Raw genomic sequence first — 17,586 nt, forward strand, 5'->3', positions numbered from 1 at the left:
GAGAGCAGTCCAGCTATTCATCAATGTAGTAGGGGAACTCTGACGTGAGGCGAGTCATCACAGCTGGGCCTGGGATCACGGCCGGGTTAAAGGGACATTCTGGGCACTGCCCACATTCCTCAGTTTCACAGGCCCACTATCTCAGGGTGAGCTCAGGCCATAGGCAGTTCTTCCTCTCTCAGGAGCTACAAGATCCTCCTACATGCATAGGAGGCCAACCCTCCCTAAAGATAGGGTCAGCTGAACACCCTCCTCCACCAGCTGGACTATGTTAAACATTCCCTCCCATCTCCTCTTACAAGCATACACCCATGGAGCCCTGATCCCTGGTTGATCTATTGGTCCCTGGTCCCAGAAAAGCTTTCAATGACTCTCTCTCTACTAGCCTCAGAACAGAGCTGCAGCTGCATCTCTCCACCAGCAAGGTCTATAGGATAGAGCCCTGACCCCCAACTCTGGACACATCACAGGGCAGCAAACAAGGCCTTGCCGCACTCTTGCTTTGTACCTGGTTCTCTCCACCTGAGTGGAGGCCCCCACCCCACACACTTCTACCCCTGCCTCAACATCCACCTCAAAACATCCCAGGGGAGTCACACTGGCTGAGTGAATCAATCGCTGTTTTGGATGCTAGTCCTCTGGGACATGCCTCTATTTCAAACTTCTAAGAAATATTAATTTATTTAAATTGAGAAAGAAGCAGAGCATTACTCTGGCATATGTGGTACTGGAGATGAGACTTGGGATTGTATGCATGCAATTCTATTGCTCAACCATTGAGCCAGGGCATGTTTCTATTTTAGCTGTTGCCTCAGTAATGTCCTGACAGAGTCCAGGAGTTCTTCCGTGATGGGGCTTGAGGTGCCTGTCTTCTCCTCCCCCAGTGGAGGACAAGTTGTCTCAGGCTCCTGAGTCACCACTCCTGTGACTGCCCACCCACTACACGCTGCATTATGCCCATTGCACAGGTAAGAAAGGGGGGGATAACTGTGCTAGCTGAGGGTCGGGGGATAGAATGTGACAGATGAGGGAGGGAAATGATGGCAGGTGGGTTTTTCTGTCATCTGAGAATAGATTTTCCACAGTGGGTAGCTATTACATTTAAGGAGATTTTGTTTGTTTTTCCTGATGGACATTTTTTCTCCTTGTTTTTTATTTTGTTTTGTTTTTTCATTTTCAAGAAAGAGAGGCAAAGACAAGGAGGTAAGTTTCCATATGGTGGCCAGGAGCTCAGACCAGGTCCTCAAGCATGGCAAAGTGTGTGCTCTACTGGGTGAGCCATCTCCTGGAGCACCCCAAGTTCATATTCTTTAGAGGACTGAGTGCATGCCTAGCTCTATGAGGTGACCTTCTTAGTGGCCATGATGGAAATTGCTTTTAGATAGCATCTCTGGGCTCAGATCAGGTCTCCCAAAGTGACAGTGTTGGAGACAAAAATCTCTTTAAAAAAGGGTAGGGTGGGGGAGATAGCATAATGGTTATGCAAAGACTCTCATGCCTGAGGTTCCAAAGTCCCAGGTTCAAGCCTCTATATCACCTTAAACCACAGCTGAGCAGTGCTCTGGTGTTTCTCTCTGTGTGTGTGTGTCTCTCTCTGCATCTCTCTCAAAAATAAAATAAAATAAAATAAAATAAAATAAAATAAAATAAAATAAAATAAAAAAGTCAGGGCAGACCTTTCACCCAGTGACGGAAGAATAAGCCCTCTACAGGAGCAGGTGAACAGATAACACAAATATACAGCTATATTTTTTGGCCATGGGTCTTTTCTCAGTGTACAGCCTGTCCTCCATTGATGAGGACCATGGAGAACCTCAATCAGAGAACCAGCATGATCAAAGGTGGGTGCGATATTTTGGGATGCAGGGAGCAGAGACAACCAGTCCCTTCTCTGAAACTTTGGTCAGATAATAGAACGAAAGTGGGCTTTCACATTCTGAAGTTTTACATGCTCCAAGAATGTGGCTTGAGGCAGCCATAAGTCCACTTACCATCACACAGAGAGACCCCACACATGGAATCAGAGCCGGGGGGTGGGAAGGAAGACACTTTTTGTCAGTGATGTCAGCAGACTTTAGATCCAGCTATGTCTGAAGTCCTCTCTTAGATTCCTTCACAGTGTTACATTTAAAATTTTCTTTTAACTTCAGGTAAATTGAATAATGTTTATTTCCAACCAATACTACACATGAAATGTGTACTTTTCTGAGACTATAGCTCATACTTCCAATAGAATTCTGAAGACATAGACCAATAAGAAATAAGAAACCACCTTGCAAAAGGTAGCAGTATTTGTTACTTTAAAAAAAGAAAAAGTTACTAGGAAAGACATACAGAAATGGATGGGAAATGAGAAAAGATAGAAAAGAAAAAGTAGTGTCAGGAGTCGGGCAGTAGTGCAGCGGGTTAAATGCACCTGGTGCAAAGCACAAGGACTAGCATAAGGATTCCAGTTCGAGCCTCTGGCTCCCCACCTACAGGGGAGTCTCTTCACAAGCAGTGAAGCAGGTCTGCAGGTGTCTATCTTCCTCTCCCCCCCTCTCTTTCCCCTCCTGTCTCTATTTCTCTCTGTCCTATCCAACAATGACAACATCAATAACAATAATAATTAAGAGGTCAGGGCCCTCCTGCTGCTGTTTCTGTCCTGGAAGCTTTCCAGGTTGGGCCCATGGCTTCTACTAGAAAAGAGAGAATGAAGAACATGGGCTTGTGACACCAGCACCAGAGCAGGCCTTTTCTGGCAGGCAAAAAAAAAAAAAAAAAAAAAAAGGAAGTGCTTGCTCCTGCCAGCTGGGGCCAGTGGGTCTTGCCTATTTGGAGTCCAGTTCTGTGCTTCACTTTCCACAATCCAAGGAAGTCTCCACCCTCTCACCTCTGGAATCCCCAAGCACTTCCACCAGTGAAGAGGCAGTTAAAGGTAGCAAGCGTCTACTGAGCACTCACAGAGTACCAACAACATCACAAGGGCTGGAAGAGGCACTGGTGGCAATCCATGTCACCCATCATGGTCTAGAATTTAATAGGCAACACCCAAGGCAGGTATCCAGGCAAATATTTGAAACTTCACTCTGGGACCAGGAGATAGTTCCCCCTACAGAGTAGGCATCTACCATACCTGAGGTCCTGGGTTCAAGCTCTGGAAGCAAATGGGAGCACTATGGACAGCACTTGGGGGGGATGTTTCTATTGATGGATGAATGGATAAAGAAAATAGCAGTATCCGTTTGAGCCCCCGGCTTCCTACCTGCAGGGGAGTCGCTTCACAGGTGGTGAAGCAGGTCTGCAGGTGTCTTTCTTTTTTTTTTAATTTTATTTATTTATTCATTTTTTGTTGCCCTTGTTGTTTTTATTGTTGTAGTTATTATTGATGTCATTGTTGTTGAATAGGACAGAGAGAAATGGAGAGGGGAGGGGAAGACAGAGAGAAGGAGAGAAAGACAGACACCTGCAGACCTGCTTCACCGCCTGTGAAGCAACTCCTCTGCAGGTGGGGAGCCGGGGGCTCGAACCGGAATCCTTCCACTGGTCCTTGTGCTTAGCGCCACCTGTGCTTAACCCGCTGCACTACCGCCCAGCTCCCAGGTGTCTATCTTTCTTTCCCCCTCTCTGTCTTCCCTCTTCTCTCCATTTCTCTCTGTCCTATCCAATGACAACATCAATAACAACAACAATAATAATTACAACAATAAAACAACAAGGGCAACAAAAGGGAATAAATTAATTAAAAAAAAACAAATAGTGCCAGAGATTGAACCTGAGGTCTCTGGGACCTCAGACATGCACGCTGGTGCTGATAGACTGGAAATATTTCCTATTACCTGTCCTTCCTCCTCCCTTCTTCCCTTTCTTTCATCTTTTTCTTCCTATTATTTTGTTGGGGAGGGGGGTTAATGATCATTGTACTGGTCACACCAGTACAATTTCTCATCTCTCTTTGCAAAAAGCACTCTCACTCCCAACTTAGGTCCTTTCCCACCAACGTGTACCAGGACCTCAAAGTCCCCCACCCCACCCTCCAGTTTCCTCCCTTCCCTCCTTCCCTAGAGTCCTTTGCTTTGGTGCAGTGCTCTTTTTAGAGTCTTTTAAGAGCTAACACCATGCCTGTGTAGCTCAGCCCTTTCATCTGTTAAACCAAGATCATAAAACCACGTTTCTCAGGTTTGCTAAGAGAAATTTAAAAAGTGAAAGACTTGTAGTAGTCCTCCAGCAGGAGCTTGGTCTGTGCACGCTTGCTCTTCCTTTCCCTTCCTTTCCTTTCACCAGCTGACACCTTTCCTATACTTGGGAGGGAGAAAACACACCTGACTTAAGCCTCCTTCCCTCCTGACAGTTGGCTGCCTGTCTCTGAGGGAGGTGGAGGGCTAGGGGCAGGAGAACGTTATGTCCTCATGTTTATTTCTCCTACCTGCAGTAAGACAGTTCCCCCAGGAATTGTGAGCTGTAAACAGTATTTCGGGGCATTCTCCCAGGACAGCAGCTGAACATCCTCAATGGCGCTGTAGGAGACTGAGTTTTCCATGTACCCGGTCGGCTGCAGCAAACAAAGAAACAGATAAGACATGAGTTAGTTACAAGGTCAGGCATAAACTCCGTCTCTCAGAAGAAGGTTCTAGAAAGCATTTTCTCTCTGGCAACACGCAAGCTGAGCTGATGCAGACACTCTGTGACTCCAGGGATCAGAGACACTTGATCATGGCAAGCTGAAGGGGTCAGTGGGGTAGGTGTTCACAGATGTGTTTGGGGGTACAGAATGGGGATGAGACTGGGGTGCCCTAGCTCCAGGCCCCTGGATTGCTCTTTTCAGCATTCAGAGGACCCAGCATGAGGCTGAGCTTTCTCCCTCCACCTTGGGAGCAGGGACAGACTCTTCACTGGTCTGTGTGTCCATTCCACCCCCAGAACCACAAGTGAAGATGACAAATCCTACCCCCTCACTCCTGGCAGCATCTTCCTATGGTTCCCAGGGGTGAAATACAACCCTTTCCCCATCACTAGGTTCACAGATCCGGGCTGCCTCTCTCCCCAGACCCACTCCCCCACTCAGCCCAGTGACAGCTCTAACTCAGACTGCCTCGGTTTCTAAAAGGCTTTGGCTGCACTCCTGGCCTCTTTTCTTCTACCCTCTGGGTCTCAGCTCATCAGGACATTTTTGGAAGGAACATGAGACCCTCCCTACCCTGACATTGACCTGCCCACATCCTTCTCTGCACCCTTGGTGCTCCCACACCTGTGCCCTGAGATGCTGTGTTATCTAGTCAGGCTACAGGCTGCTAGGGATCCTTGTTCTTGTCCCAGATGGGCACATGACAAGGGGTCAACAGGATGTGCTTAAAGAAGGAGTGACTGAGCTTATCACAAATCAACACTGGGAAAAGAGAGTTCGGCTTTTATGGAAAGAGAACACCAGGTACTAGCAATATCCTTGTCCTTGTCATTCTGGTCCCAGGTGGGACTTTGGCAGAATCAGAGATGAGTGTAAAACAGCTGAGAGCAACACCAGGCAGGAAACTGTACTGGGCATCCCCACCCCCAGGCAATAGTCAAGCGGTGACTCCTGGAGTCCTTACAATGTCCATATGGATCAGGTACCAGCATGTCTCCACCACAGGGGGTAGGAGGCACTGAGGCCCGGGTTATCACATGACTTGCTCGAGGCTGCTTGGCTGGAAAGGGCTAAACTCTGCTGTTGGCTCAGGAACTGGCACTCTACACTATGGTCATCAGGAGGCAGATACATTTAAATTTGTAGGTGAAAAAGTTAATTCCACCTCCGTGGATTTAAGAGTTCCAACAGGTTTTTTTTTTAATTCCCATGTCTGTCTATCAAAGCTGAGGTAGAAGGAGAGAGAGGGTGAGCACGTACATCATCTCAGTTTCCTTGATGAAATCAGTCACCGGGCTCAGAGTAAGATCACTAATTTGCTCATTCATTCATTCATCCATTCACCCATTCGGCTGACACATTAACTGAGTACCTGCTATGTTCCAGATCCCATACTGGGTGCTAGGAATATATCAAGACAAAAGATGAGTGGGGGAAAAAAGACAACAAATAAACAAAAACAGCTAAATAACTACCACAGAGTAGCAAGTGATAACTAAGAATCAAAACAGAGTATAGTGATGGGGCTGAGCTTGGTGGGATAAGGGAGAGGATGGAGCCTTGGGACAGCAACAAGACTGGAGTGGTCAGGGAGGAGCTGAAGGGAAAAAAGGGGGAGGAATGGGGGTAAGAAGGGCCTCAGAGACATGGACAGGTCACTCCTGGAAGGATCTGTAGACTCAAGAGAGGGAGTTTGAGGTGTTACTTTCGGTGGGATGGGAGTGCTGCAGAGGCTTCTGGCAAGCTTCACAGTATCATGAGGACTGCTCTTACAGAACAGAGGAGAGGGCAGCAACAAAGGCACTGATTGGAGGAGGTGTAGTAGGAGGGGTGTGTTGCATGGTCCATCCATGCACCAATCCAGGTTCCTGCCATGTTCAAAGTTTCACATGTCAGTGTACCCCACCACTGGCTGTGAGGCTGGCTCCCTGCCCCCTCTGCATTATTATGTTCTCAATACTCCACAAGAAATAACTCAGTCCTCATAACACATCTTGTCCTGAGAATATCTTCAAGTCCAGAGGCTTGGGGAGCCATTAAAAGGCTTATTTTCCAAACCCACATGCAGACATTTCTTTATCTACTGCTGAGTGTCTGCCTCCCCTGCTGCTGTTTCAGCATGAGCAGGGATTTCTTGCCTATTCTGTTTCAAGGGCTGCAACAGTGCCTGACTCCTAGGAGGTAATTGTTATTTTCTTAAGAAGTGAATGAATCTTTCCTTCAATTAAAAAAATAAATAAAGTTCAAGTGGCACAACTAGTAGTACACGTGACACCAAGCCCAAGTACCTGGGTTCAAAACCCTAGGACCCACCTGCAGGGAGGCAGCTTCATGAATGGGGGAGTAGCGCTGCAGGTGTCTCTTAATTCTCTCTGTCTATCTCCCTCTCACCTTCAATGGAAAAATAAAAAGGTCCCTGAGAATTATATAGACACTGACCTCCAGTGACAACTCTAGTGGTAAGGAAAAAAATGTTCATGTGTATGTTACCTATAATCACTATCCATACACCACACATTTGAGAAGCTGTATTATGTTGAGTATTATATTTTTAAAGTTAGTTTTTTTTTCAGCTTCTTTTATTTGTTTTTATTAGTGATTCGATGATGATTAACAAGATTGTAAGATAACGGATACAATTCCATACATTTCCCACCTGGTCAGATCCTAACACAGTTTTAGACACTAGTGTTAGGCCAGTTCTCAAATGACAGAAACTAGTTTTCTTTTTTTGGTCTTCAGGGTTATCACTGGGGCTTGGTGCCTGCACTATGAATCCATTGCTCCTGGTGGACATTTTTCCATTGTTGTTGCTGGTAGAACACAAACCTTGATGTCTGCATGAGACACTGGATTTCAGACTCTTGGAAACAGAGTGGGCAGTCAGAGTACTGTGAGCGAGATCCCGGGTGGTGACAGGCACCAGCGACGCCGCGATCAGCCAAGTTACAGTTTTTTAAATGGGTATATTTTAAAACTCTTCATTAGGAAGCAACTCTCCATTTGTACCCAGGCCTTTCCTCAATGGCCAGCACACATATCCTTCCCTTTCAAAGGTCCAGGCAGCATTCAAACCCCAACCAGCCCACCTCTTTGGTCCTCAGAGGTCAATAATCATGGAATAAGGCACAGACATAAGGACATTTGGGAAGTCACCTGAATTGCCAGACTAAACAGATTAAGAAGACTCCAAGGGTGCTGGGTTGTAGCATAGTGGGTTAAGTGCACATGGCACGAAGCACTAGGAACAGCATAAGGATCCCAGTTTGAGCCCTTAGATCCCCACCTGCAGGGAGTCGCACCATAAGTGATGAAGCAGATCTGCAGGTGTCTATCTTTCTCTCCCCCTCTCTTTACTTCTCTCTGTCCTATCCAACAACAACAGCAATAGCAACAACAATAATGACCACAAGGATAAACAACAAGGGCAACAAGAGGGAAAAAATAGCCTCCAGGAGCAGTGGATTCTTAGAGCCCCAGCGATAACCCTGGAGGCAAAAACAAAACAAAACAAAATTAATTAATTAATTAATTAAAACCTCCAACAGGGGAGCAGCATGTTCATAAGGGTGGGGGGGATTTGATGATCCAAACCAAGAGAGTGAGCAACCTGGGCTCATAGCAGAGGCATCTATTCACAGTATCTCACACCCTATCTCCTGGAGACCATAGCCAGGCTCTGTACCCAGCCAATGCAGCAGGAAGTGGCCTAGAGCTTTTTTTGCCTCTGGGCCATCCTCCCCAAGCCCATGACCTCAGAGTTACCAGCAGGCAAATCCCCAACTGAGGGACATTCCTCAGAACACCTGACTAGGACTCACAAAAAAGACAAGGAAAATCTGAGCAACTGTTCCAGCCAAGTAGAGACTGTGGAGACATGATGACTAGGTGTGTGGTGAGGGCCTGAGGGGCTCCTGGGGCAAAGAAATGCCAGAATGGAAAAAAGAGAGACTGGGGCAAAGGAGTGGCACACCCAGCAGAGTGTACACATTACTATGTGCAAGAACCTGGGTTCAAGCCCCCACTCCCCACCTGTAGGCAAAATCTTCAGCAGTGCAGGAAGTCTAGGTAGGTACCCAGTTCAGAATATCAGTTCTGCAGACCTTTGGAGGGTTTTTTGGGGGGAGGAAAGGGGGTGTTTCCTCATTTATCAGTCCTTGAGAGCAAAAAGAAAGAAAGAAAAGAAAAAGAAAAAAGACAAAGTCACCCAGCCCCTGTTTTTTGACTTCTTTGGAAGCCAGGAGTCAGGACCTCACCTCCACTTATAGGCCAACTGCTTCGAATCCAGCACTTGAGGTGAGGGCTTGTCACATGCAGGCACTTGACCACCAGGTGAACATGCTGGACTCTCCTGGCCAGAGCATGGCTCTTAGCAGGACCCAGTGGCAGGTGGCCCAGGGTGAAGCCCCCATTTTGAGCCAGGATCCCCACCCCACCCCAGTTCTATTTACTATGATTTTTAAAGAGAGCAATTTGGCAACAATGTCAAATATGCTTTTACCCTTTGTCCCAGTAATGCCATTTCTGGGAATCTAGCCTAAGAAAATAATCCTAAATATAGGGTAGAAAAACATGCTTCACAAGGATGTTCGTTGTGGAGTTGTTTATAGGAGAGAAAGTGAAACAGCTGTACTGCCTGGTGGAGGCAGGGCCCAAGAGAAGGCAGTATGGTGATGTGACTCAGTGTTGGATCCACTGAATTGTCAGTCCAGGGATTTTTTGTTCAGAGGATGCCTTGGGCCTGAAGCATGAAAAACTGAGTTACAGCATTCTATATACTGTGTGACTTAGACTCTGGGGAAGGTAGTGTACAAAGTGCTAATGTATGGTCTTGAATGGGACTTTAGCTGAAAGGTTTCATCCTGTTCACTGTCCACCAAATCAATATCCCTGCCTTACTTTTCTTAGGCTTGTCTTATAATTGACATTCAGTAAACCTCACCCTTTTAGTGGTCTGACAAGTGTAGAGTCAAAAGAATACTTGCTGCACCTTGATATAGAAGATTTTTATTTAAAAAGTCGCTGTCTCTGCCACTGGTGACTTCTGGTCTGATGTCAAATTCTGTAGTTCTGCTTATTCTGGGATGTCATATACACAGCATTATACAGTATACCTTGCATTGCTTTTACACTTAAATTCTAATCTGCCCATTGTTCTCTGAAATATACCTCTTAGTTTCTTTCAAGTGGAGAATTTTTTTTTTTCTTTTGGCTATCTCAGACCGCCATGGAGGAATCTTCTCCCCTGCAGTTTGATCACTGTGTTCAGATTACCAGGAATTACCAATTATCTGTTACATTGTCTCAGAAGTGTGAATGGACCCAGATTGACACTTGTCCCTGGTCGGCAACAGCTCCATCTGAACCCAAAAAGTAGCACTGAGGGGCTTCTGGTCTGTCCCATTTCTTTTCTACGCCTTCTGGGCTCCTCCTGGGCATTAACCTTGGTGGTGTTATTAATAACAACAACCACAATAGCAGCAGCAGTTAAACTTGCTTAAACAATTCAGAGCAATTTTAAATGGACTGAAAAGTTAGCAAATACCCAAGGATATGCCGTTATTACAGTACAGATTTTACTGAGTGGTTATAGTTTTTCTTTACTTTTCTCCTATGTTTTTAAATTTTTAAAAAATTTTAATAGAGACAGAGAGATTAAGAGGAATGAGGGAAATAGCTAGGGGGAAAGCAGGATGTCCCGAGGTCCCTAAAAAGACCCCACCACAGTACTGATGCTGGCCTGAGGCCCCCAGTCTCCACTTTCCCCTGCATTTCTGGGGAGCTGACTCCCTGCCTCCCCCCCCCCACCCCAATCTGCCTGTGTTTTCATGGAGATGACACTGAATGCAAATCTGAATCATAATGTTGGAGGACTAGAGACAAGGTTTGAGGCTGAATCAAGGCATGTACTGAGAATTCCCCAGCACTATTCTGGGGAGGGCAGAGGACTCTGGGACCCCAGGAAGAAGAGTGTCCCCATGAAGAAGCTGCACTGAGGCCAGAAGAGGAGGCAACAAATCTTGCCCAGCTAGGGGGCAGGGGTGCCTACTTAACTGTCCTGGGGATGTGGTACCTCTGCACTGTCACCTGAGTGACACCTCACTGCCTATTTACCCCATATGGCACTGCCCCACCTTTCCCCGTGAGGAGGGGATGCTTCAAATTTTACCTCCTGCTGCTTTAAAAAAATTGAAGTAAAATTCATGACGGAAAATGAATTAAACATGAACCATTTTAAAATGTACAACTGGGTGGCATTGTGCTCACTCAAGATTCTGTGCTACCACATCTCATCTATGTACCTCCCCAGGATTTCCATCACCCCAAAAGACAGTCACAGCTTGTGGCTGAGGGAAAGGGAGGAAGGTCTTAGACTAATGTACTCTCAAGAAGAATGAGAATGGGGCTTTGTGCACATGCTCTCCCCCTTCCTCCATCACCCACAGATTACTGCAAAAACATAGAACAGAGGAGCAGCCAGCTGGTACAGGAGGGTGACCAACTGACAACAAGCAGGAAGCCACAGCGATGGACGGTTGGGGGAAGGTCCTAGGAGCAGGCAGACACTGCCTTCCACAGTCTGTCCCCTCTTGCCCCATCTCTAGCAAGTCCCCTACCTCCAGAGCACAGCCACCCTGCGAGGGGGTCACAGGGGGCCGTGGGAGCTTTGGGACATAGGAAGCCAAGCAGAGCCAGTGGCCAGTGCTTAGTGGGGCTGGCGAGGAAGCACATTCTGGCTCATTAATCATAAGTCCGGCCAAGGCTATTTCCCCCCTTTTATGGTTAAATGGCTTGAGAGGTTTAATAATAGAGCAAAGGACTGATATTTCCACATTCAGACCCTTCCAGCCACAGCCCCCTGGCAGGAATGAAAATCAGGGTCTCCGGATTGTGGTGCTCGCTCGGCAGCATCTGTGCCACCAGGCACCTCTGGCACTGAAGCACGCACTCCAGCAGTGCTTCCCAGAGCCCTGGCCCAAAGTCTGTACATTTCGAACCACTGAGTCAGCAGATGCTGCTCAGGAGCGAAGCAGCTCACACAATGGAGCTTATCTCCTAAGTCAAAGCCATCTCCTCCTAAGTCAAAGTCAGATCTACAGGCTCCGGCTGGTGCGACTTCACAGGGACCTCAAGAAGTATATCCTGTGGGTGGCAGAAAGGCAGGCTGGGGGAGGAACCTAAATAGTGGGTCCCAGGTCAGATGGGCAACAGGAAGGGCATTAACTCAATAAGAGACCAGGTCCTCATTCACTGTCCCCTGCCCCACCTGCTCAGTCAGACACAAGCCTGGGAGCCCCACCTCTTGGAGGTCAGGGGTGGGGAGAGTGGGAAGTAGTGACCTAACAATATAAGCACTGTAACTGAGGGGCACAGAGTCCAAAGGGTGAGGAGAAGGATGTTGGGAAAGGCACCACAGAAGTGACCTGCATCTTGAGGGGATGCAAACCAGGGGTGGATACACATTTGCTGGAATCCATTCTTCAGACTATGTGGTTCACATGGTCTGAGCCACTCCATGGTGCTACTGTGAGCAGCTGCAAATAATGTGTGCATGACCCAGGGGAGCTTTGTTTACAAAGGCAGGAGCAAGAAGAGTGTGGCTATGTGACTGGGCATAGCTGGATGGGAAAAAATGACTGAAGGTGCTTTCTTTTCTCTCTTTTTATAGAAACCTCAGAACACACAGGGTAGGTAAGGTAGATGCACCTGCCCTCCATGGTTGGGGCCTACTGAGACATTCGAAAGACTGACTCTAAAATGCTCTCCTCCAAGTACCAGTCTGAACCTTAAAATTCTCTGAGTGTATCAGACAGGTTCTGCAGAAATTTCCCAGAGGACAAATCTGGGGGGAGGGGGTTTGGATTCATTTCTAAATAAAAACAAGTGACCCAGTAAGCAGGAAACATGAGCATTCTCTCTCTTTGCCCACTAGGATGAGAGGTTGCTGGAAAGCACCGGAAGTGAGCTGCCAGGGCCCGGCTGGGCACCCTCTTTGGGGTCTCAATTGGACAAGAGAAGAACCCACCAGTGTGACTCAGACTCACTCAGTAAACCTCTAACAGTTGAATGAAAGCTGAGGACCTGGCATTCCATCTGCACAGGCTTCTAGAAAGAAGAGTAGGAGAGACAAGAAAGCAAATGCAACCTTGCTCTAAGGTGTCTGGGGAAAGAGGCTCCAAGAAGGGCAGTCACTCTCCAGGATAGCTGGATTGAGAGGGCAGAATGGAGGGACTAGAAGAGGGAACACAAGCCCAGGGGTGCAGCCTGGCCAGCACCAGAAACAGGCCCCACAATACTGAGTCCTGTCTCTGTTGATTCATTATTTCCAGAAGGTGCCGCCCTGCACTAATTATACCAGAATGGACATGACCATATTTGGTCAGAGGTCCAGTGAACTCTTTAATCTGCCACTTAGGAGGGTGTGGTGTCATTTCAGAGCTCCTGGGAAGAGGTCAGGGCCCTCCTGCTGCTGTTTCTGTCCTGGAAGCTTTCCAGGTTGGGCCCATGGCTTCTACTAGAAAAGAGAGAATGAAGAACATGGGCTTGTGACACCAGCACCAGAGCAGGCCTTTTCTGGCAGGCAAAAAAAAAAAAAAAAAAAGGAAGTGCTTGCTCCTGCCAGCTGGGGCCAGTGGGTCTTGCCTATTTGGAGTCCAGTTCTGTGCTTCACTTTCCACAATCCAAGGAAGTCTCCACCCTCTCACCTCTGGAATCCCCAAGCACTTCCACCAGTGAAGAGGCAGTTAAAGGTAGCAAGCGTCTACTGAGCACTCACAGAGTACCAACAACATCACAAGGGCTGGAAGAGGCACTGGTGGCAATCCATGTCACCCATCATGGTCTAGAATTTAATAGGCAACACCCAAGGCAGGTATCCAGGCAAATATTTGAAACTTCACTCTGGGACCAGGAGATAGTTCCCCCTACAGAGTAGGCATCTACCATACCTGAGGTCCTGGGTTCAAGCTCTGGAAGCAAATGGGAGCACTATGGACAGCACTTGGGGGGGATGTTTCTATTGATGGATGAATGGATAAAGAAAATAGCAGTATCCGTTTGAGCCCCCGGCTTCCTACCTGCAGGGGAGTCGCTTCACAGGTGGTGAAGCAGGTCTGCAGGTGTCTATCTTTCTTTTTTTTTTAATTTTATTTATTTATTCATTTTTTGTTGCCCTTGTTGTTTTTATTGTTGTAGTTATTATTGATGTCATTGTTGTTGAATAGGACAGAGAGAAATGGAGAGGGGAGGGGAAGACAGAGAGAAGGAGAGAAAGACAGACACCTGCAGACCTGCTTCACCGCCTGTGAAGCAACTCCTCTGCAGGTGGGGAGCCGGGGGCTCGAACCGGAATCCTTCCACTGGTCCTTGTGCTTAGCGCCACCTGTGCTTAACCCGCTGCACTACCGCCCAGCTCCCAGGTGTCTATCTTTCTTTCCCCCTCTCTGTCTTCCCTCTTCTCTCCATTTCTCTCTGTCCTATCCAATGACAACATCAATAACAACAACAATAATAATTACAACAATAAAACAACAAGGGCAACAAAAGGGAATAAATAAATGAAAAAAAAAGAAAATAACAGTATACAAATAGTAGGATAGTATTCAATCATTAAAAAGAAAGGAAATTATGGCACATGCTACAGCAGGAAAGAACTCTGAGATCCCCGTGCTAAAGTGAAACAAACCCACCACAGGAAGATAAATACTAGGTACCAAGAACGTCCACATGTCTAGGGAAAGAGCAGACTGGCAGTTGCCAGGATTCAGGAAAGAAAGAGAATAGGGTGTTAGTACTCAATGAGACCAGGCTTTTGGTTTTGCAAGATGCAACGACTTCTAGAGATGGATGCTGGTGACAGTTGCACAACAATGTGACTGGACTTTACATCATTGGCATATGCACTTAACATGGTTAAAACAGTATGTTTCATGTTATGTGACTTAAGCAGAGTTTATTTTTATTTTTTTATTGGGGGATTAATGGATTACAGCCAACAGTAAATAGAGTTGTTGGTACATGTGTAAAATTTCTCAGCTTTTTGCAAAACACTAACCCCCACCTAGATCCTTCTCCACTATCATATACCTGAACCCCCACCATAGTCCTTTACTTAGGTGCAATACATCAATTAAACAGTTCTTAAATCAGGAAGACAAAATTAATAATATCTAGGGGTGGACAAGATGTGGAGAAACCAAGACCACACATTGTTGGAGGGGACATGAGCTGGTCTAGAACCTGAAGAAGCTACCAGTCAGCATCTGCTACAGCGGGCTCTTCCCCTGCACCCTGAGCCCCAGCACCTCCACCTCCATACCCCAAGCAGGCAGCACCAAAAGTTGCCTTCAGGGCTCTGGGAAGTGACATAGTGAGTAGTGTTGAACTTGGAAGCATGAGGTCCTGCGTTCAAGTGTGCCATGTATCAGAATGATGTTCTGATTCTTTCCATCTCTTTCTCTCCTCTCCCCCAACCCATCTTGTGTAACTATATAAATAATTTTAAGGATGCTTTCCAAGACTCACAGCAGCACTACACAATTGGTCATCAATTGTAAAACATGTACTCCATCCTAGTGAACTTACCCACTGAAAAACCACAGAGCCAGGAGAAGAAACCACTGCAATCTAACCCCCCCACACACACACACATATGAGCACTGTTCAGCTATGGATTATGTGTTTTCCCAGTACTAGGGAAAGGATATGTATTTGTCTCAATGCTATTGGCTTCCAGTTGGATATCACTTAGTCTCTCTCTCTCTCTCTCTCTCTCTCACACACACACACACACACACACACACACACACACACACACACACACACTCACTCAGTGTCTCTCTCTCTCTCTCTCACACACACACACACACACACTCAGTGTCTGTCTGTCTGTCTCTCTCTGTCTGTCTGTCTCTCTCTCTCTCTCTCTCTCTCTCTCTCTCTCTCTCACACCCCCCCAGAGCATTACTCTGCTCTGGCTTATGGTGGTGCTAGACTGAACCTGGGACCAGGGAGTCTCTGACATGAAAGGATTTTGCACAACCATTATGCTGTCTCTCAAGCTACAAACTGCCTTCTATGTGGCACCTTGAGTTTCACTGACAAGATGACCAGGTGCAGACACTGGCAAAGGCTGGGGCAGAAGTGATCTCTGGGAGAGTGTCAGTCAAAAGAGGGTAGAGGAGGGTACTGGGGAGGTCACACTGTGTCTGTGTTTAGGTACCAGTTGCAAGGACAAGTTTGATGGATGTATGCAAATGCATCAAAGCACTTGCTCAAGCAAGATTCATGCACAGACTTTGTCAGTGTGTCATACAATTCAACCAAGACCAAGCTTCCTATGAAATGACTATTCCTCTGGTTGAGTGGCCACAGGTCCAAGCACACAGATGTGGGTTCAGTCTCCTCATCTGTGATGGCAGATAAAGCAGAGTCCAGTGACTCAGGAACAACAGTGAGGCCTGAACAAGATGATGTGTATGGTCACTTAGCTTGGTATTCTGCACATAGCAAACACTCAACAGGGAAGACCTACCACATGCCCTAAATAAATGACATCTCTGCTCTGCTGGAGTTCCCCTTGCAGTGGAAAAGACAAGACATGAAATAGTTTAAATGAACAGGGTACACAGGATGCCAGATGACTTCAGTTCAAATGTGGACAAAGCGGGTAAGAGTGAGAAGAGGTGCTGGGTGTGGCATGGCCAGAGAATGTCACAAGAAACTAGAGGATAATTTAGCCATCACTGGGGAAAATGAGGAACTGTAGCTCCAAGGTAAATCACCTCTGGCCTGCAGGAGACCACCCCACCTCCCCTTCTAGGGCAACTAAGGACCAGGATTCAGAGTTTCCCTTCTATCCTGGATAGGACTGTGACTGAGGGATCTGCCTCAATCTCCCAGAGAGGGAGAGGAGAAAGAAGGGCAGGAAGAACAGTGATTTCTCCCTTGAGATGCAGCTGTGTGCTTTCTCTGGTGAGAAAACAAAAGCCATGTAGTAATCTGTGTACTGGACTTCTGCCACCTGAACAGAAACACTGAACTGCCAGCACGCCCGGGATCCTACATCTATCTTCGGGGATCCGAGGGCATGTTCCGAGAGTGCCTAATTGCCTCATTTCACAAAGTGTCCTGCCTCTGCCAAAGCACAGCCCTCGTGGAAGCAGGCAGAGGATAAGCATAGACAGATAAACACAACAGTTCTGGGAGATGCCGGTGCTGACAGCCATAACTCTGCTTTTTAAACAGCAAGTGGGAAATCCCTGGCTGTGCTCTGCTCGACCTTGGGGGGGGGGGGGGGCGCAGTGGCTGCAGGCTTCCACAGGGGGTGGGGTCTCTAGGGTGGGGGATGAAGAGGTTCTGACAGGCTGGTTGTGTGTGCACAGATCCAGGGCTGCTGGGCCCAACCCATCCTCCAGGTCTGTGCCAGCTCTTGCTCACCACCCAAGGGTAGGATCTCCAGAATCATCACTAAAAACAGACTCCTGGAAACTTCTATTCCCATGAAAGCCCACATATAGATGTTTACAGCAGCTTTATTCATAATTGTCTAAACTTGGAAGCAACCATGGCATTCTTCATAAGGTGAATAGATATAATCTGGCATATCCACACTACGGAATAGTATGCAGCACTGAAAAGAAAATATGCTAGTAAGTCATGAAAAGACCTTAAAATGCCAATCTGAAAAAGCTACCAATGGTACTGTTCCAACTCTATGACATTACAGAAAAGTCAAAACTATGGAGACAGTGGAAAGGCGTCATCAGCAAGGTTGGTGAACAGATCAGGGATAAATAGCAAAATTCCTTTTTGCCACCAAAGTTATGGCTGGTGCTCAGTACCTGCATGACTCCACTATTCTCAGCAGTCTTTTTTTCTTTCTTTCCTTTTCTTTGGGCACAGCACGACAGAGAAGGACAGAGGAGACACTGCAGCATTGCTTCTTCATTCTTGAAGCCTTCCTTCCCACCCCACCCCCACCC

General features: G+C 47.0%; 1 protein-coding gene across 2 annotated transcripts in view; it reads right to left on the minus strand.

Annotated features, from left to right (window-relative positions):
• The window catches only part of CMIP (c-Maf inducing protein), a 226,406-nt gene that overhangs the window by 83,650 nt on the left and 125,170 nt on the right, over positions 1 to 17,586 (minus strand). For both annotated transcript variants that reach the window (XM_060185115.1, XM_007516621.3), the window contains exon 2: positions 4,406 to 4,531. In XM_060185115.1, coding sequence (XP_060041098.1) covers positions 4,406 to 4,531 — 126 coding nt within the window. The remainder of the gene's footprint in view (positions 1 to 4,405; positions 4,532 to 17,586) is intronic.

The sequence above is a fragment of the Erinaceus europaeus genome, chromosome 2 (assembly GCF_950295315.1).
Source record: "Erinaceus europaeus chromosome 2, mEriEur2.1, whole genome shotgun sequence".
Classification (NCBI taxonomy): domain Eukaryota; kingdom Metazoa; phylum Chordata; class Mammalia; order Eulipotyphla; family Erinaceidae; genus Erinaceus; species Erinaceus europaeus.